This window comes from Archocentrus centrarchus, unplaced genomic scaffold (assembly GCF_007364275.1).
Source record: "Archocentrus centrarchus isolate MPI-CPG fArcCen1 unplaced genomic scaffold, fArcCen1 scaffold_26_ctg1, whole genome shotgun sequence".
In the NCBI taxonomy this organism is placed as follows: Eukaryota; Metazoa; Chordata; class Actinopteri; order Cichliformes; family Cichlidae; genus Archocentrus; species Archocentrus centrarchus.
This window is the reverse complement of record NW_022060256.1, coordinates 935,042-955,703: the sequence shown is the minus strand read 5'-3', so window position 1 is coordinate 955,703 and position 20,662 is coordinate 935,042. Positions and strand designations below refer to the sequence as shown.

The 20,662-nt window shown below is 38.6% G+C and overlaps 1 protein-coding gene across 1 annotated transcript; it reads right to left on the bottom strand.

Moving 5' to 3' along the window:
• Window positions 1-6,349: 6,349 nt before the first annotated feature.
• LOC115775877 (GTPase IMAP family member 8-like) lies at window positions 6,350-9,912 on the bottom strand. Its single transcript, XM_030723390.1, has 3 exons — window positions 9,894-9,912; window positions 7,989-9,140; window positions 6,350-7,881 (listed from the first exon to the last, which is right to left on the bottom strand). Exons 1-3 carry the CDS (start codon window positions 9,910-9,912, stop codon window positions 6,350-6,352), a joined length of 2,703 nt encoding a protein of 900 aa, XP_030579250.1.
• Window positions 9,913-20,662: the final 10,750 nt, after the last annotated feature.

Genomic DNA, 20,662 nt, shown 5'->3' with positions numbered 1-20,662 from the left:
CATTGGCATGTATACAGAAGGTTACATTGATATTTATTATAACTTTCCTGTGTTTCATTTCAGTATCTGTCAGTTTATGTGGGATCAGAATGGGGAAACCATCTACATTTGAATATATAATAAAATGCAAAAATTGATTTTAAAATTAATTCTAAGTTGTGGAAAAAAGCAGTACTATTGGGAGGTATTTGTCTCCTGAGTAACACTGACCACCACATCCAGTCTGTAACGGAGCAATATCCACCTGCAGTACTTCATACTGTGTGGAAGTGTCAGAGCATCTTTAGGCTGTCGGTGAAGGCAGTTCATAATACTTGTCCTGCTTTTTTATTGAGTATTAAAAACTCTTTTTTTTGGTTCTAGTAACTCTTCGAGCTTGTTTTTATACATTTAAGAACAGTAAGCAGTAGATGTTTGTAATTAGGTCCATAAGTACTTGGATAATGACTCTGTACACCACCACAGTGGATTTGAACTCAAACTGCAGACTTTCAGCTTTAATTCAAGGCCCTTAACCAAAGTGTCACATAAACTGATTAGGAATCAAAGTTATTTTTATCCATGGTCCCTTTTTTTCAGTCTTAAAAAACAATTTAGGCCTGGAATAATTTAATAATAACCACATGGTAACAATGGCAGAGGTCAGAGCCCACCTCAGCTCCAGAGACTGATTTAAACACTCGGGCACATTTGGAAACACTTTGGATTTTGGTCAGAAGAAAGAAAAGGTGGAAGCTAAACTGTCCAGATTTGATGATGAATGAACTCATGAGCAGCAGAACTCACTCAGGACATCCAGCATTGATTCTGTATAGCATGGCAGAATGGTTTTGTAGGTATGTAGATTGTTATAAAAGACATGCTTATTTAGAATTCAGTTTACCTGTACAGGTAATCACGCCTCTGTTTATGTTGGTTTGCCCTTTTATGGATGTAATGTGTGATTTTGAGAAGGAAGCAAAAGAGGCAAAGCTCAGTTTTCCCACAACAACTAAAATACCAACATAAAAATATAAAATCTACCATCAATTTTTTTCTGCACATATTGTTTTTTGAGAAACAAAAAGTAATTTGGCAAAAAAATTCTGAGACATGCTGAGATGTTTAATTCTAATATTCAATCCATTTCTTTAAAAAGCAGAATGTGTTGAAATTCACTAGAGACCCCCCCCCCCCCCACACACACACACACAGAGATTCAAAAATGACTGATATGGGAGGAGGTTTGTGCATTTAAGCAGCCAGCAACTGAAAGCAGGACATTTTGAAATGGTTTAAAACCTGGATAATGTGAGCTATTAACTCCAAAAAAAGAAAACCAGGAGATAAAGATAAACACAACTATCAACAAATATACAACAAAAGCTTTTAAAGTTTACTGTCATGATGAAAAAGTGTTCAGAAAAGAGAAAGATAAGGAAACTCATTAAAATGAGTGCAGAACATCGTCCAAATAGTGAACATCTTTAATTTTCTGCATGTAAAATCTGTATGTATATATATGTGTGTGTGTGTGTGTGTGTATATATATATATATATATATATATATATATATATATATATATATATATATATATATATATATAAAATGTAAAGTTTTTAAAGTTTAAAACATACAAATAAATAAACAAACAGGGCCCAAATGCACAGTTCACAGTGTTAAACATTGCATTTAACAAATCGAGTACACAAAAAGCATATATATATATATATATATATATATATATATATATATATATATATATATATATATATATATATAAACTGCTCAAAAGATAAAGGGAACACTTAAACAACACAATATAACTCCAAGTAAATCAAACTTCTTTGAAATCAAACTGTCCACTTAGGAAGCAACACTGACAATCATTTTCACATCCTGTTGTGCAAATGGAATAGACAACAGGTGGAAATTATTGGCAATTAGCAAGACACACTCAATAAAGGAGTGGTTCTGCAGGTGGGGACCACAGACCACTTCTTGGTACCTATGCTTTCTGGCTGATGTTTTGGTCACTTTTCAATGTTGGTGGTGCTTTCACACTCGTGGTAGCACGAGACGGACTCTACAACCCACACAAGTGGCTCAGGTAGTGCAGCTCATCCAGGATGGCACATCAATGAGAGCTGTGGCAAGAAGGTTTGCTGTGTCTGTCAGCGTAGTGTCCAGAGGCTGGAGGTGCTACCAGGAGACAGGCCAGTACACCAGGAGACGTGCAGGACGCTTGGCATTTGCCAGAGAACACCAGGATTGGGAAATTCGCCACTGGCACCCTCTGCTCTTCACAGATGAATGCAGGTTCACACTGAGCACATCATGTCTCGCTCCATACACCAAGGTCACCTTGCACCACAGACTGTCCAGGAGTTGGCGGATGCTTTAGTCCAGGTCTGGGAGGAGATCCCTCAGGAGACCATCCGCCACCTCATCAGGAGCATGCCCAGGCGTTGTAGGAAGGTCATACAGGCACGTGGAGGCCACACACAGTACTGAGCCTCACTTTGGATTGTCTTAAGCACATTACATCAAAGTTGGATCAGCCTGTAGTGTGTTTTTCCACTTTAATTTTGTGTGTGACTCCAAATCCAGGCCTCCATTGGTTAAGAAATTTGATTTCCATTGATGATTTTTGTGTGATTTTGTTGTCAGCACAACCAACTTTGTACAGAGCAACATATTCAATGAGAATATTTCATTCATTAAGATCTAGGATGTGTTATTTGAGTGTTCCCTTTATTTTTTTGAGCAGTGTAAATACAGGGCCAGTATCGCTGATACTGATACCGATACTTTTTAATAATTGTGAAGAATTTTCATGAAGTTTAACTGGTTTGAGATTTTTTTTTTTTTTTTATTTGGATCTTTAGTTAAAATCCAGGATAGAATTGGGCAAAGTTTATAGGTAAAAAAATGAGTTATTTTTCTGAAACAATACAACATTACGAAAGCAATTTTCCCCATATATTGATGTCTGGATTTTTTTTTTCGTAAATGACGTATAAAATCATCACTCAAGAACAAATCCAAACTTTTTTCCAGGTAGATTGTTTAGAAAGTATAATACAAAATTTAATAAAAAATGTCCCTTCATTCACTAAACTCTAGATTTTTTTTCTTAAATAAAAAAGCTGTACAAATTTATATTTGCTTTAAATGTTTCATAGCAAATTCCTTTTTTTTCCCCGAGTAAAACATGTTAAAAGGTTAAAATTTAGAGTTTGAATCAAATTTTGGTTCTAATGACAAGGACTGATGCTAATTTAAAAAATCAAGTTGTGAAAGTGTGAAAATTGGTTAAAAAATGTTAATTTTAGAACATCTTTTGAATATAAACATGAGGTGGCCATTTTTGGCCACGAACAAGCTGAAAGGGAGTTTTTTCAATTTTGCCTTCCCTGCAAAAAAATATTAATGCATAATAATCAGTGTTCTTATTAATCAGTTACATATCTCAGGCTGTACTTTTGATAATACAAGAGAATCCCATAGTACTGAGAATATATAAAGTATTCAGTTTTGAGGTAATTTGCCAACAAGTGCATTGTTCAAACAAGCTTGCATTTGAATGGTTAATAAATAAAAAAGGAATGAACATTTTACATTTACGTGAAGAACTGATGTTAGTTAAGAACGTTATGCAAAAAAAAAATCAAAAAACAAGAAAAATGTAAAAAATTATGCCCTCTGTTTGTTAGTGGCCATTTTTGTCCACGAACAAGCTGAAAGGGTAGTAAAAACAAACAAGTTCAGAGGGTTAAGTGTCACGTGACAGTATAAAGTGTAAAGGACTAAGTGTGTATGCTCTTTGCTGTGACAGGAGCTCGCATCTTTGATGAAACCGCAGCACTGCACACAGGAGAGAAGTTGAAGCTAAAGTATCGCTCTCATTATACTGATATTGATCAATATCAACACCAAAGTTGTATTGATATTTTCGATATTAGGATCGATCTGCCCACCAGTAGCTCAATGTACTGTACTAATGGGGCAGAAACAACTTACTTATCTGCTGTCATTGATGGCCATGCTAACTACAAGGTTCTAGCAAGAAATATTTTTCAGCCCAGCCCAGCCCTAACGCTAATGCTAATTAGTAAGTTAATGCTAACCGCTAAATGCCACTTCTGCTTGTTAACTGAGTGACGGGGCCTACGATGCTACTGGAAAGCACCTCTGAAGCCTAGGCAGTCTTTGTGAACCTGCAGTTGCATTTCTCAAGGTGCATGTCAGGTTTGGTTCACAGACGATTTTCAGTTATGTACGAAGGACCAACGCAGAACTCTAAATCAGGTCTTGTTAGATCGATAGAGTGATAATTTTTGCATATAATCCAGGAAAGTTACATTTATATATCATGCATTTTATGTGTTCCAGAGTGCCGTTTCCTTCAACTAATGTGTTTGCAGAAATTACAAACATCCACATTTCCAGCTGCTAAAAGTATTTCCAGCGGTGGATGGAGCAGCTACAAAGTTCTCTTCTCCATGTTGCTGATCAGGTGGTTGATGAAGGACCTCCAGCTGTTTCCCAGTAAAGGTTTTCAGGTGGTTATAGGAACAAAAGCTCTTTTCGCTCCACCGAGCTCACATGCACATTGTGAATGAAACAGTCCGTGCTCTGTGGTAGATTGCAAACTACGGTGAAATGATACAGGTGCAAGCGGCGATAATAGCAGCGACCTAGCCGGGGCAGAGTCTCCTTTGAGAGGCAGAGGAGCGCAATCTTTGTTGGAGTTGAATCAGTACGTTTTGCATCCAATAAAAGCAAAGATGTTAACAAATAAATTGGACAATATTCTGGCAATTTAGTGATATTTCCACAGCTGTGGTCTTGACTGGTCTTGACATAAAATCCCGAATCCTCAATGTCCGAGTCCATGACAAGACCGAGACCATCAAAAAGCGGTCTTGAGACCAAGACCAATATTGAGTAGTACAACACTACTATAGGTTAGTCTCAAGCCATCTGCTGAGTTGCTGATAGGTTCAGATCATTTGATAAAACATGGAACAAAGCACACAACTCTTAATTTTACTTGCAGCAAGGGGTACCGTCCACTAACAAAGAGGAAAAGGTCCCAAAGGACGGCCTCCTTCGCAGCTGTTTTATTTCACTCGCTCACATGATTAAATCACGTATGTTTACACAAGACTCAAGTTGCAACATCACTGACTTCCCATGATTAAATCATGTGTGTGTATGTGTGTGTGTGTGTGTGTGTGTGTGTCCTCATCAAGATAAAAGGGACAACAATATAGAAAACAATAGAAAACAAATGATCAACTTATAGAAACAGAAGATATGATAATTCATAACAACCAGAATAAAGTTACATACAACAATTGCAACAGTTGCTCTAGTGTATCTGCAGTTGTTGTCAAGCTTAAATACTAATCATCTCATAATTTACACAGGCAGAGCAAAAAACATGGATGTACTAAGTATGGTATTTACCAATCTGTTAACAATTAAGCATTTTGTTAACCGTAGTATAGACAGCATAATGTTCACATGCAATGAAGACCTCCAGTAATTCGTACCTTTTGTGTATTCAGAAAACATAGCCCAGATACAAATCACATGTAAAGTTAAAAAATGCACTTAAAAAATGTAACAAAGAAAGTTTGTTTTAATAAAATAAACAACAATTCTGTAGCAGTTCAGGTAGCAAAGGAAAGTCCACTTTTTAACATTAATCTTCAACAGTAGAAAGACAATAAATCAAAGGACAAAAACAAATGACAAGTAACCGGCCTAAACTCCTAAATCCTAAAAAAAAAAAAAAAAAAAAAAAAAAATCAGACTTCCTGGAGTTCTTAATGTCCACAGTTACTCTTCTTACTTCTCTTGGAAGAATTAACTGCTGGTAAATGTGGTAGAAGCCAGGAGAGGAAGGTGGATCGAGTTCAGCTGGTGTTTTGAAACAAAGCTGCAGTCATTCAGGGTCCAATCCAGAAAAATGCATTCAAGGCTCCGCCTGTTTAAGCATCATAAGCCCACAACATGGAGGGAGCAAGCTGTGCACAAACATGTTCTAGTAGGAGGAAAGATTTCTGTCACAAATGTTAATGAATGCCAGCAGATCATAACAGAGTTTATACAAGAGGAAAAAAAAGAAGACATATTTCATTCTTATCTACAAATACTGAACACTTCTTACTCACTGATGCTGCTGCCAGAAAGGGTTTTATTTACCCAACAAATTAGAAAAAATTTCAATTAATGTTAAAAATACACGAGTTACTTTTTAAAAAACATTAAAAATCCTTACTTTCAACTTCTGCATGATAATTAAATGGCAGCTGTGACAGACTCACTACTACAGAAAGGAAATTAAATTAAGGATTGTTAAGCTACTCTGCAGTTGTTCTTTTGTTTCTTTTTGATGTGTTTCCCTTCTTGTTCAAATTTATTTTCTAGTTCTTTTAATTCATCTTTCAGTTGTTGTTCTTTGTGGCTGGAGAGCTCATTTAAAAGTGCGTAGTCACTTTTTTGCCCTTCATATTTTTGCCTCAGGTCCTTCAGTTCATCGTTAAACTTTTCTACCAGAGCTTCAAAGTTCTTGGTGTATGTTTCTTTGAATTCATTGAACTCTTCAGCTTGTTTTCTGGCCTCTTCTTCATAGTTTGTTTTCATTATTTCGAGTTTTTCCTGATATTTTTCATCTAATTCTTTTCTCTCCCTCTCTTCCTGTTCTTTTCGGATTTGATCTTCTTCTTTTCTTTTTGCTTTTTCCTGCTCATATTTTTTCTGGAGACTTTCGAACTTTGTTTGCCCCTCCTGCTTTCTTTCTTCATCCTGTTTTTGTCGTTCCTCCCACCATTCTTTTCGTTCTTGCTCCCAAGCATCTCGCTTTTTTCTCATGCGTTTTTTATTCTGCAACAGCTTTTCTGCAATGCTTCCTTTTTCTTCTGATTGTGTTTTTATTTGTTCTTCCAAAGCTTTTAGTTTTTGTTCCCACTCTTGCTGCTGAATTTCTTCCTCTGTTTTTCTTTCCCTCTCTTCTTCTTCTCTCGTTTCCTGTTCTTTCTTCCTCTGTTCACGCTCCTTGTTGATGTTCTCCTCCATTTCCCTGATTTCTTGGGCTCTTTGTTTTCTTTCCTTTTCAGTTTCTGCCCTCTGTTTTTCCATTTGTCTTTCCATTTCTTCGATTTCCTCCTTGTGCTTTCTTTCCAACTCCTCCCTCTCTTTCTGCATTTTTTCATTGTTCTCCTTGAAGTACTCATCCATCTCCGTTTGTATCGCTGCTTCAGCCTCTTGGAACATCTCTGTGGTGTAGCAGCTGCCTCCATTTTCTCCCACCATAGTGCTGATCTTTGTTATCAGCTCACTGACTTGTTTGCGGTTTTGTTTATCATAGTTATTGAATACATGGCATCTTCCTCCACAGTCAGAGATCAGCTTCTTAAAGGAATCATCACATTTTCTTTCAATGTACTCTCCTAATGTCAGTTCCTCATGTTCCAGCGTATCTCCTCTTGTAAAAAGAACGATGGTGAACTTTTCTGAATTCTTCCCAAAGACTTCCTTGATGAGTTTTAATGTCTCCTTCTCCTCTGGTGTTAGTCGACCAACTTGTAACACCAACAGGAAGACATGTGGTCCTGGAGCCAGAAGACTGACACATTTCACCAACTCCTCACAAACTTCTTCCTTTGACAAAGTTGAGTCAAACAGTCCAGGAGTGTCGACCACAACAACAGGACGACCGTCCACTTTACCATGTGCTTTCTGACAACATTTGGTGACTGATGTTTGACTCGATTCAGCTTTAAACTCCCTTCTTCCTAGAATCGTGCATCCCGATGAGCTCTTTCCATTGCCAGTCTTTCCTATCAGCACAATCCTGAGACACTCTGGGCTCTGCTTCTCACCAGAACCTGTAGAATAATAAGGCCTGGAGTTAATTCATCAGCTGATAAACAGTAGAAAGTACAGCTTTAGGTCTACAAAGCCATTAAAAAGATTAAACTGAAAATTTACTTACCAGTGATCTTTTTCTTCAGGTCTCTAAGTTCAGCTTGTACTTGAGTGACTTTATCTATCTGAGCATGTGCAAATGTTTCTGTTGTATAGCAGCATGTATTCATTTTGTTCACAAAATCAAGCAGCTCTGGGATCTGCTCTTTGTCCTTGATGTTGAGAACAACAAATCTTCCTCCACATCGCTGTTGGAGCTCCTGGATGTATGTGTCTCCCCTCACAAAGTTATCAACAGCTGGAGCTGTAGGATCTGATTCCACAGTGAACAGAATCATGGTGAAGTCACTGATTCGAGAGCTGAACGTGTTCTGGATGGTCTCTAACTCTCCTTTGTCTTCATCAGTGAGGGGAGCCACAGGTATGACCAGGATGAAGGCATGGACACCCTCAGGATCACAGAGGGAGATACACCTGAGTGATTCCTCCATCAATGCCTCCTGAGGTTTTCCATACAAGGCAGGCAGCTCCACCAGGGAAACCCAGCGTCCACACACCTCTCCCTGATGTTTAACACACTCTGAGCTGGAGACTGAATGAAGCTCAGTCTGACCTAAAATGGCCTTGACTGCTGAAGTCTTCCCTGCTCCTCTCCTCCCACACAGAACCAGGTTCACACTGGATTTTGAACAATCAGGTGTTTTTAAGGTCAGATACTTTCCACTGTTGTTTTTCACTATGCTCTCTATCTGTTCCATGAAATCTTGATAATTATTTCTGTCAAGATTTATTGTTGACTGCTGGTTGTTACAGTCCCTAATTAACTCATTTGCTGAGGAATAATCTCCCTTCTCATTTTTTGTTATAATGACCATTGAGTGTTTGTGTGCATCTTCATTAAAGAAACTCAGGATGAACTTCAGCCTCTGATTTTCTGCCTCTTTGAAATCTGAAGGCTTAATTAAGTGCAGCAATACATTTGGTCCAGGAAGGCAAAGACTTGAGCACTTCTTCAACTCTTCTTGAACGGTTTCCTCAGATATACTGAAGAGATCAACAGTTTTAATCACAGTCAGTATTTTTTCTTTCCACTCTCCACAAAGTGCTGTACAGATGGGAGATTTTTGACTGTGAAAACCTTCTTTTCCAATGATAAAATTACCCATCTTTGTTTTTTTCTCATCACTTTTTCCAAATATCACAATCCGGAGTGCAGACACTGCAATAAAAAGAGGATAAACTATGTATAAAAACGCATTCAGTGAGCTATACACAGTATATTATAAATTAGATATAAAAATCATTGCACTACACTACATTGTTTTCAGTTCTGTGACTGACACTTCCAGCTTTAACTGAACAGTTAAGCTGAAGTCTTAAACACTACCTGCTACTCTAAAAAGCTCACACTCATCGACTCTCTTCACATTCACATAAACAGCATTCAGCAAATAATGCAACCCATCACTTTTGTACTGTCCCAGCTTAAAATCTAACTTCTAACCAAGAAATATAAAATCTTTGTTTGTTGACTTTTGCTGAGTTTTGTTTTCTGAAGTTTAAACCAACTAATGATGGAAAAACATGCATCTGATGGAAAAGCTTAATTATGGCTAAATTCAGTTCAACTCACTGTCAGGTGGCAGCCATTCATAGCTTTGGCTATGCATCAAGGGTTGCTGGTCATCTGTCAGAAATACACAAAAATATACAAAAAAAACTAGTGAAACTTAGGCTGCACATCACTGCCTAAAACTTACAGGTTTGCGGACAATACCAAATAATCAGTAATAAGTGCAGATGTAAATGAAAGTAGTAATTCCATATTAAGTTATATTATATTATTTTAGATTAGATTATACATTATATTAGAGTTTCTCTACATTATTATTACAACAAAAATGTAACTAAAACTCAACTTTTTGTTCATTTGTTACAGACCATTAGTGAACTAAAGCATGACTAGACTCACCAGATGATGCTGAGGCCATACTGCCACTGCACTCTAGAAACCCAGGAGAGAGAAGTTCAGCTGAATAATTGAATCCTCAGATTTAAATATGCATGTTTAAGCAAATGTCTCATTAGAGGCAAAGAAATCTAAGCCTGATAGAGAGATTAATGAAGTGGTGTAAACGAGCCATAAAGGTATCAACATGAGTCTAACAAAATTAACTTTTAATATAAATATCTCGTGGACATGAATCTGTCAGAGCTCCTCTGTATGGTACAGGTGGGATGAGTTTTAAAACTACAGGTGCTGGTCATAAAATTAGAATATCATGAAAAAGTTAATTTATTTCAGTAAATCAATTCAAAAGTGAAACTTTATATCATATTCATTCATTACACACAGATTGATATATTTCAAATGTTTATTTCTTTTAATTTTGATGATCATAACTGACAACTAATGAAAACCCCAAATTCAGTATCAGAAAATTAGAATATTACTTAAGATCAATAAAAAAAAAAGGATTTTTAGAAATGTTGGCCAACTGAGAAGTATGAACATGAAAAGTATGAGCATGTACAGCACTCAGTACTTAGTTGCGGTCCTTTTGCCTGGATTACTCCAACAATGCGGCGTGGCATGGAGTCGATCAGTCTGTGGCACTGCTCAGGGGTTATGAGAGCCCAGGGTGCTCTGATAGTGGCCTTCAGCTCTTCTGAATTGTTGGGTCTGGCGTATCACATCTTCCTCTTCACAATAGCCCATAGATTTTCTATGAGGGTAAGGTCAGGCGAGTTTGCTGTACAATTAAGAACAGGGATACCATGGTTCTTATGAATTCCTGTATTAGGCCCAGCTGTTCTTGCCCTTATTAACAGCAGCCTGTCCTCTGGTGCGGTTCCTGATACTTTTAAGCATGCGACAGTGTTACCATGGATTAAAAAACCTCGACTGGATTCCACTGTGCTGTCTAATTTTAGGCCTATTTCGAGGCTTCTATTTCTTTCTAAAATTCTGGAAAAGGTTGTGTATAGCCAGGTGAAAGCATTTTTAGGCGAAAATGATATCCTTGAGGTCTTTCAGTCTGGCTTCAAGCCTCTTCATAGCACTGAGTCTGCCTTGCTAAGGGTTTTTAATGACATTTTCCTGGCCACAGATGCAGGTGACTGTGTGATTTTACTTCTTTTAGATCTGACAGCTGCTTTCGATACAGTGGACCACAATATTTTAATATCTCGTCTTGAGCAGTGTATAGGTATTCAGGGCACAGCGCTAGAGTGGTTTAGGTCCTACTTGACCCAGAGAACTTTTACTGTCTGCTTAAATGATTTGAAATCTTCCTGTGCTCCTTTGTCGTGTGGGGTGCCCCAGGGTTCAATTCTTGGACCATTGCTGTTTTCTCTATATTTGTTGCCCCTTGGTTCTATTTTCAGAAAGCATAAAATTGCTTTCCACTCTTACGCCGACGATACCCAGATTTACATGCCCCTAAAACATAGCAATGCAAACTCCATACAGACCTTGACAAAGTGTCTCGATGAAGTCAAAGCTTGGTTGGCTTTGAACTTCCTGCATTTTAATGAAAATAAGACGGAGGCAATCGTTTTTGGTTCGGGCATCACTGGGGTGCCAACTTCTGTTGATCTGGGTCCTCTATCCCAGTATATAAAACCCATGGTCACAAATCTGGGAGTTAAGATGGATGAGAGTCTTAGGTTGGAGGGTCAGATTACTGCTGTGGTGAAATCCAGTTTCTTTCACCTGAGACAGCTCGCCAAGATTAAAACCATCTTGTCGAAAAATCATTTTCAAGCAGTAATCCACGCCTTTGTTACGTCCTGGCTGGATTACTGTAACTCTTTGTATATTGGCGTAAACCAGTCCTCATTGGCTCGTCTTCAGCTGGTCCAGAACGCTGCCGCACGGCTTTTGACTGGAACACGTAAGAGGGAGCACATTACCCCTGGTTTATCTTCATTGCACTGGTTGCCTGTTTATTATAGAGTTCATTTTAAAATCCTTTTATTTGTTTTTAAGTCTTTAAATGGCCTTGCCCCATCGTACCTCTGAGTTACTGCATCTACACTCCCCTTCCCGCTCGCTCATATCAGCTGATAAACTGCTCTTGGACGTGCCGAGGACTAAGCAGAAGCTTAGGGGGGACAGAGCCTTTGCAGTGGAAGCCCCTAAACTATGGAACTCGCTGCCATTGCATATTAGACAGGCTTCTTCACTGACAACTTTTAAAACCTCTCTTAAGACCCACTTATTTCACCTGGCTTTTGACCAGATTTGAGATGCTGATTTTAGTTGTTGTGTATTTATTTTGTATTTTATTTTACCTAGTTATTTTATACTGTTTTATTATTTGATTCATGATAAACTATGTATGTTATTATTGCTTTTATCCTATGTTATTTGTATTTATTTATTTTTATCTGCACTTCCCTTGTGTATTGTTGTCTTGTTTTCCTTGTTCAGCACTTTGGTCAGTGCTTGCTGTTTTTAAAGTGCTTTATAAATAAAATTGGCTTGGCTTAAAGCAGGTACTGGTAGCTTTGGCACTGTGTGTACTGTAGGTGCCAAGTCCTGTTGGAAAATTAAATCTGCATCTCCATAAAGTTGGTCAGCAGCAGAAAGTATGAAGTGCTCTAAAACTTCCTGGTAGACGGCTGCGTTGACCTTAGACCTCAGAAAACACAGTGGACCAACAGCAGCAGATGACATGGCACCCCAAACCATCACTGACTGTGGAAACTTTACACTGGACTTCAGCCAGTGTGGATTCTGTGCCTCTCCTCTCTTCTTCCAGACTCTGGGACCTTGATTTCCAAAGGAAATGCAACATTTACTTTGATCAGAGAACATAACTTTGGAGCACTCAGCAGCAGTCCAGTCCTTTTTGTCTTTAGCCCAGGAGAGACGCTTCTGACGCCGTCTCTTGTTCAAGAGTGGCTGGACGCGAGCACTGCGACAGCTGAAACCATGTCTGCATACGTCTGTGCGTGGTGGTTCTTGAAGCTCTGACTCCAGCTGCAGTCCACTCTTTATGAATCTCCCCCACATTTTTGAATGGCTTTTGTTTCACAGTCCTCTCCAGGTGGCACCAGGTGTCTGCAATATTGAACCTTTTCACAATCTTCTAATTTTCTGAGATACTGAATTTGGGGTTTTCATTAGTTGTCAGTTATAATCATCAAAATTAAAAGAAACAAATAATTGAAATATATCATTCTGTGTGCAATGAATGAATATAATATACAAGTTTCACTTTTTGAATGGAATTACTAAAATAAATCAACTTTTTCATGATATTCTAATTTTATGACCAGCACCTGTATAGTAAATATAAAACTGTAATGGACATATGTAATAGTAATTCAGAAGGAGTACCTTAAAATGAATGTACTGTGTAGTGGTTAAAGCGTTTATCAGTTGGTGTTGATAACAGTTTGTTTTTATGAAGACTTTAGACTTTTTATTGCTCATATAAAACTGATAAACTGAGCTGTCCTTCAAAGAAGCTTCATTGTATCCATGTGATAAAGGTTTTCAGGAATTATGACTTGTGTCCAGTCCTCTAACCATACAGACCAGTTATTTTACCAAAGCTGTAGTCCTTCCATACACCTCACTACTGTCCAGACTTCAACACACTCCTGGAGTCTGTCTCAGCCTGAGGTACTCTCTGGGATGAATGCATATAGTTTAAATCATCATTCTGTTTTCAAATAAAATTAAAATACTTCATATCTGATATTTTGTCATTTTTAACCTGAGAAATCATTTTGTCCTGCTAACCTGGGGACGACACCATTTATTGCAGCCTTTAAAAGACTCTTTAGACCAGTGATGACTAGAAATAAGTTAAAAGAAGTCATGTAGACCATCCAAAACAAGCCAACAGTCCATTTTTACCTTTAATGGTGAACAGTACAGTGTAGATATACAGTAACATAGAGAGAGAGAAGGAGAAGACACACAGCAAAGGGTCACAGGTCAGACTCATACCCGGGCCGGCTGCATTTGGTCACCTGCTGACCCACTGAGCCAAAGCAGCACCAAAGAGCAGAAAGTTTTTACTAACAATGACACAAGAAATGTATTTAAATGTTCCTTTAATGCCTCCTGTGTGCGGTCAGTGCACCCTTTGCTTCGTTCCTCAGAATTTAAACCTTGAATTTTATCTTAGTATTTGTTTCTTTGCACTTACCTGAGTTTGGCCCTTTTGTTTCAGCCTTGTTTGTGTTCACTGTGTGAAAATCTGCAGCAGCTTGTTTTTGCTTTTTGGAAGCACACCTGGAAAATTAAGAAAATATAACATTACTATATAATCATATTTTAAAAATACAAGTTTGTAACACTTCTTTAGATCAGCATTCACTGAATGACTGACAATAAAGCTCAAAGCTGTAAAACAAAAGAGTTACTTTGGTCAGCTCGACTCCGAGCTCATTTTTGAAGTTGTACTTTGTGGTTTTCTTGTGCGACTGAACAGTGTTATCAAGTATTTTGTCTACTTTCAAATCTCCATGATAGTAGAAAGAAAGCAGCTCACAAACAGAGTCGTCGTCTTTACAGAAACTGAACATTAAAGACAGAATTGTTGGAGGCTCAGCATCCGTCCACCTGCTCTCTGATTATAATAATTCTCTTTCCTTATTTTAGGTTGAATTTACTTACCTGAAAGCGTCACTGAGTCATTCCAGAAAGGAAAAGTTCAGACTTGACTCGGATCACTGAATGACTGAGAGCAGAGTTCATGCTGGGATGAGATGGGAGGTGCGTGAGGAGAAAATAAGAAACCTGATTGGACAGAATGAATGCGCCTTTGACTCAAACCACACAAGGACGCCACAGTCACTTCTCTCAGGTATCTGCACCTGAGCTGAACGTTAATCATCTGGAAAATACAAAGGAGAGGAGATTTCCCATGAGATCCAGATCATATTTCACCTTTAAAATGTGCACATACAGTAAACTTAAGAGAGATCTGAAAAAAATGTTGTCCTGACTTTGAAAATTTGAGTTTTTTTCTAATTACACTGCTCAGAAAATGAAGGGAACACTTGATCATCACAATACAGAGTCAGTTAAGCTGCAGGGATGTGAATCCATGCAGTCAGGAAGGAGAAACCACTGTGTATCTATTACAGCTGCAATCAAAGTGACAACAGGCGCAACAAGACAACCCAACAAAAAAGGAAATAGTTTAGCATCTGGTGCCCACAGACTTCCTCCTCCTGACTGATTATACTCTAGTTTTGATTTTTGCTAGTATTTTGCCACTGCTGGTAGAATGAGACTCCTCCAGGATGGCGGATCCATACGTGCCATCAACAGAAGGTTTGCTGGGTCTGGAGGAGCTGGATTCACCTTTGTTCAATTCAATTCAATTCAATTCAGGTTTATTTATATAGCACCAAATCACAACAAACCTCAAGGTGCTTTGTATTGTGGGTAAAGACCCTACAATAATACAGAGTAAAAACGACCCCCTATGAGCAGCACTTGGTGACAGTGGGAAGGAAAAACTCCCTTTAACAGGAAGAAACCTCCATCAGAACCAGGCTCAGGGAGGGTCGGGGTCATCTGCTGTGACCAGTTGGGCTGGGGGAGAGGAAAAAAAAAAAAAAAAAAAGAGACATGCTGTTGAAGAGAGCCAGAGATTAATAACAATTAATGATTAAATGCAGAGTGGAGTATAAACAAAGTAAATAAGGTGAATGAAAAGAAACAGTGCATTATAGGAACCCCCAGCAGCCTAGGCCTATAGCAGCATAACTAAGGGAGGGTTCAGGGTCACCTGATCCAGCCCTAACTATAAGCTTGATCAAAAAGGAAAGTTTTAAGCCTAATCTTTAAAATAGAGAGGGTCACTAGACTCAAACATCTCAAAATTCCTATGGAAAAAAACAAACCATCACGGATTAGTTTGAAAACTTTACAAAAGCCAAAACACAGTGGCAATCTGGAACTACCAAAGTTTTATTTCTATTCCCTAGGGAGCAGATTGCAGTACATTTCAAAGTGGATCAAATCAAATTCATTAGACAACCCATGGTTGGATTTAGAACAGGCACTTTGCGGAAAAGTAAAAATCTCAGATCTACCTTTCATTAACCCCTGTTATTAAGCATCATAACTGCTTTAAAAGTCTAAGTATTAACACCTCTCTGTCAGCCTGGTGGGAATTTTTAAAAATAACTAAGTCTTCACTTATCCCCTGTAAACTAACACCCATTTGGAACAACCCAGATATTTGTCAGAAAATAGAAAATGCTGAATTTATGACATTCCATGAACTTATATTAAAATATGGAATTGGCAACAGTAGATTTCTGGAATATCAACAACTGAAATCTATCCTGAAAGGAAGATTTAATCTCAATCAACTGAATTTAGAAATACCTACATGGGTATCAGAACTTCTAAACCTCTGTGCCCCCAAATTTTTTTTTTTTTTTTTTTTTTTTTTTTTTTTCCTCAGCTCTCAGCGGAGACGGTCGCACTTTTCTTCTCTCCCCAGCCCTTCCTTTTTCCCCTGCTTTGCTGCTTGCTGCTTTAGAGCCTCTCTTCACACAACTTCCGAACTGGAATTTATAATTATGGATCTGGTCAGCTGGTCTCTCAACGCCATTGTTTTTGATCAATTTTTCACCATGAGGAGATTGGGGGAAGGAGAACCCTATTCCCTCTTATCAATTGACATTCCAGCTGGCTACGTTATGGATTCCTGTGTGGTGGGGAAGATGACGTGCCTGGCCGTATTGTCAATGGAATATACACACACATTTGGCTTATTGACACTGGGGTTTCTCCGAATTGGACCTGGAGATACCTGGTTTGTCGTTGCAATTCAGGAAGTCTAGGCAGCTGTCTGGCCTTGGTAAGGCTGCTTATGATGGGAACGCGGGAAGGGTACAGACTCAAACTCAGACTCTGTATATCTGGAGCTGATTCTGAGGGGTAAGATCTTGGAGATGTATGTATCTGTTTCTGCACGGTGAAGGAACGAACCAAGAAGATTCGGATGAATTGGATTTTTTGCCACAGAGAGGTGCCAGAAAGACTGAAGGCTGTCAACAAATTAATCAGTACAGTCTGTACCAAAACAAGTCCTAGAATCAGGAATTTGGCTCCCTGGCGGCCTTGAACTGCCGCTTATCAAATTGTCTCCGGGATGTTTGTAAACAGATGCTCTACCCCCCCGCCGTCCTGTCTCTTCTGATCTGTGTTGGACTGATCTCTCTGACCTAGCCGCTGATGAACTCTACATCTTATCAGAACTGTTAGCTGAGGAGGGAGTTTGAGTCAGCCCCACAGTAAGCCAACCCCCCCCCCCCCCCCCCCCCCCCCACTCGCCTCCGCTGGCTCCCCTGTCCATCCCTCCCCACCCTAGTGCTCCCATGCTATATGTTTCTGCCCTGTCGCAGAGGTTTTTGTAACCTTATACTGTGTATGTGTGAATGTATACAAAGTATGAGATGATTTTTTTCCTCACTCATCCCTATGTGTTTTCACTATTGTTTCTGTCTTTTTAATGGCAGCGCCTCCAGAAGGGGGGCAGCATGGCCACAGTTCACCTATCTCCCCATGTTTGTTCTGTTTGTCTTCTTGGATGGGTGTTCTGTTAACTGTAATTTCCCCATTGTGGGATCAATAAAGTATCATCATCATCATCATCATCATCATCATCAAATTGTTATCAAAATTATATAAATTATTATTAAAAACTGATGATTCAGTCTCCCTCCCAATTGCAAAATGGGCGTGTGATCTTTCTATCAGCCCGGATCAAAACGTCTGGACAGAAATATGCTTAAATATCAAATGACTAAAAGTCCCCAGTTACAACTTATACAACATAAAATTCTCCATAGAACGCACTATACTGGACAAAGGATGTTCCAAATGGGCCTTACACACTCAAACATATGCACCCACTGCACAAGCAATTCAGAGGAGAACTATATACACGCTCTGTGGTCTTGTATTCCTGTTCAGAAGTTCTGGCAGAGGATATGTGAAGACCTATCCACATGGTTTAGCTGTCATGTTCCAACTTCCCCCAGACTATGTATTTTAGGTGATGTCAGTGAATTATGGAGTCATATATATCACACATAGTTCTTACCGCCTTGTGCATTGCTAAGAAAACTATCCTATGAATTGGAAATCAAAAAATAAACTGTGTATTACTCAATACAGAAATCTATTATGAGATCATGTTAGTTTAGAGAGAATGTCTGCTTCTTCTAAAAACCAATTGGATGAATTTGACTCTGGTTCCCACTGATCAGCTCCATTACTTAGCGGGGGTGGTTGGCTGTGGGCTCTGCTCCCAGTGTGCTTTGAGGGGGGACTGTGAGGGCCTGTTAACCCAAATGATCCACTGTAAGCTCAGGTTTGTCACGTGTTTCTCTCTGAAAGCAGCGAGGCCGTTCAGATGAAGGAAAGGAGGACAAAAGAAAATCGATCGTTTCAGATATCTGGGAGAACGCTGCTGACAGAAACTGCTGGGACTGTGCGCTCCTGAGGACTGAGAGCTGCATTATTACAACCTGAACTCTGTGTGGAACAGCTGAGCTACACAATGTGCAGAAGAACACAAAACACTTTTCACCATCAGCTCATGAGCTGTCCCTGTTTCTATTTTATTTTGACACTTCACCTTTTCTGCTTGGTTGTTTTTTAATAGCATAAATCTGAAAAAAATCAACACAGACACAGATTAACAGCTGCAGTGTCACAGACGGAGAGTCGAAGGATCGTGACAGATTTTTATAAATGTTTTTTTTGTCAGTTGAACAAATGCAGAAAAGCACTTCTGTTAACTAGAACACAATATTTCATTAGTTTCCATCAAAGACTAGATTCAAACTTTAAAGACTAGATTCAAATTCAACTGCTTCTATATTATATATATATATATATATATATATATATATATATATATATATATATATATATATATATATTAAACTGCGCCTGGTATGGTCAAAGTCACAGTTATCAGGTTCCTCATTTTGGCCTGACACACCTTCTGTCTCCTCCCTGCATGAACTCTGCTCTCAGTGGGTCACTGATCTCTGAGTCCACTTTCTAAATGGCGAGCTAAAATGAAGCAGTAACAGCTTCAGGTGAGTAGACTCGACCCAAAGATAAATGAAGAAAGACAAATATATGTTCAGACAGAGCTCAACACTGATAAAAAATAAAAAGCCAGATAAAAAACCACTGAGACAGACTGAGCCATCAAAAAGAAAAAGCACCAACCTGAGGTAAGAGCAGCATTTCTGAGTGACTGATGTCTGAGCCAAAGTTACCTGATCATGTATTTTCTAGGCTGGGTGGATCACTGCTGCATATGATTGAAAAAATATAATAAGACTATTTATTTATCAGTCCTGCTCTGCACAAGAATTCTTCCTTCTCACTTGCATCTAATGATCACTGAAAAGCCTTTTAAATTTAACACATTTATTGATCTGATTAATATTTTCTATATTAATAAAATTGACTTGAATTTAATTAATGATTGTTATTGGTTTGCAATGTTGTCACAAAGATACATCAGTGATATTGTATAAGTTTGATCTGATTTGGACACAAACAGCATTTGTGTTTAGGCAAAAATCACAACTTTGGAAAAATAACTTTTTAAGTTTAGGAAACTCAACAGAAATTTAAATTCTTGTAGCTGCTCAAACATGTTATTGCATAAACATACTGAAGCATCTTTGGAGGACAGGTCAGTGCATTATTATTATTATTATTATTATTATTATTATTATTATTATTATTATTATAATATGAGCAAAAATATACACACTGCTTCAATGCCTAAAGTCTATAGAAGACAAAAAGTCCGCAATTGATAAACACAGTGACTACATTCATTCATGGATCCACTGCAACCCTTTATTTTAAACTGTGTGTCAGTTCTCAGTCTGTGAGTTCATACAACATGTGCTGTCACAAACTGGCTCACAGAAGATGACAAGGAGGGAGTCCACACAAGAGGCTTACTTGAATAAAAGGCCATTATTAAACACAGCTTGACCAAGAGCCAATCACCGTGAAATGTAGAGTGGAAGAGAGAGACTGAGCGGTTCAGCTGGGCCATGTTTTATAGCTTGGAAGAAACGGGTGAGCTGCATTAGTTAATGATCCTCCCACGCCAGCCAATTATCAGAAACAGGCCAGGCCTGAACTTTCCTGACAGTGGGAGGATCGCCACACTGTCACTCTAAAAAATCGGTTCCAGCTTGACCTTAGAAATTAATCTAAAATCAAATCAATAACAGAAGGTAACATTGAAACACCCCATTTATTAAAATGGCTACAACACAACCTGGCCAATCAAACAAGCTGACACCCACCCCTCCCTTTACCAAATCCAATTCCCCTAACCAGCAACATCTTAAATGGGGAGTTAAGTAGATGATTAGCGGGTATGGCCAAACTGGTTCTTCTTAAAGATGCATGACTGGTATACTGAATTGTGCATCTGCCCCACTAGCAAATCTGTTTTTGCAAATAGGTTCAAAGAAAATCCAGAAATCTCAGAGCAGCGAGTGAGAAGCAAAGTGTTGCCTAACTGAACACCAGATCTGACTCCAGGTGTCAACACCACACAGCCTGCAGCTACAATCACACCACACTGCTTTGCCAAAACTCCAGCCACCAACAACCAAAACTGAAATTAAAGTATGATCAACCACAATAGCAAACCAAAAGGTGCCTCCAAACAAAACACATCCACACTAACCAAGAGGCCAACA

Bases quoted from the DNA above. Each gene is read 5' to 3' on its own strand.
- LOC115775877 (XM_030723390.1), bottom strand. The intron at 7,882-7,988 runs GTAAGTAAATTT...ATTATTCTACAG, and splicing joins CCTGAAGAAAAAGATCACTG to GTTCTGGTGAGAAGCAGAGC.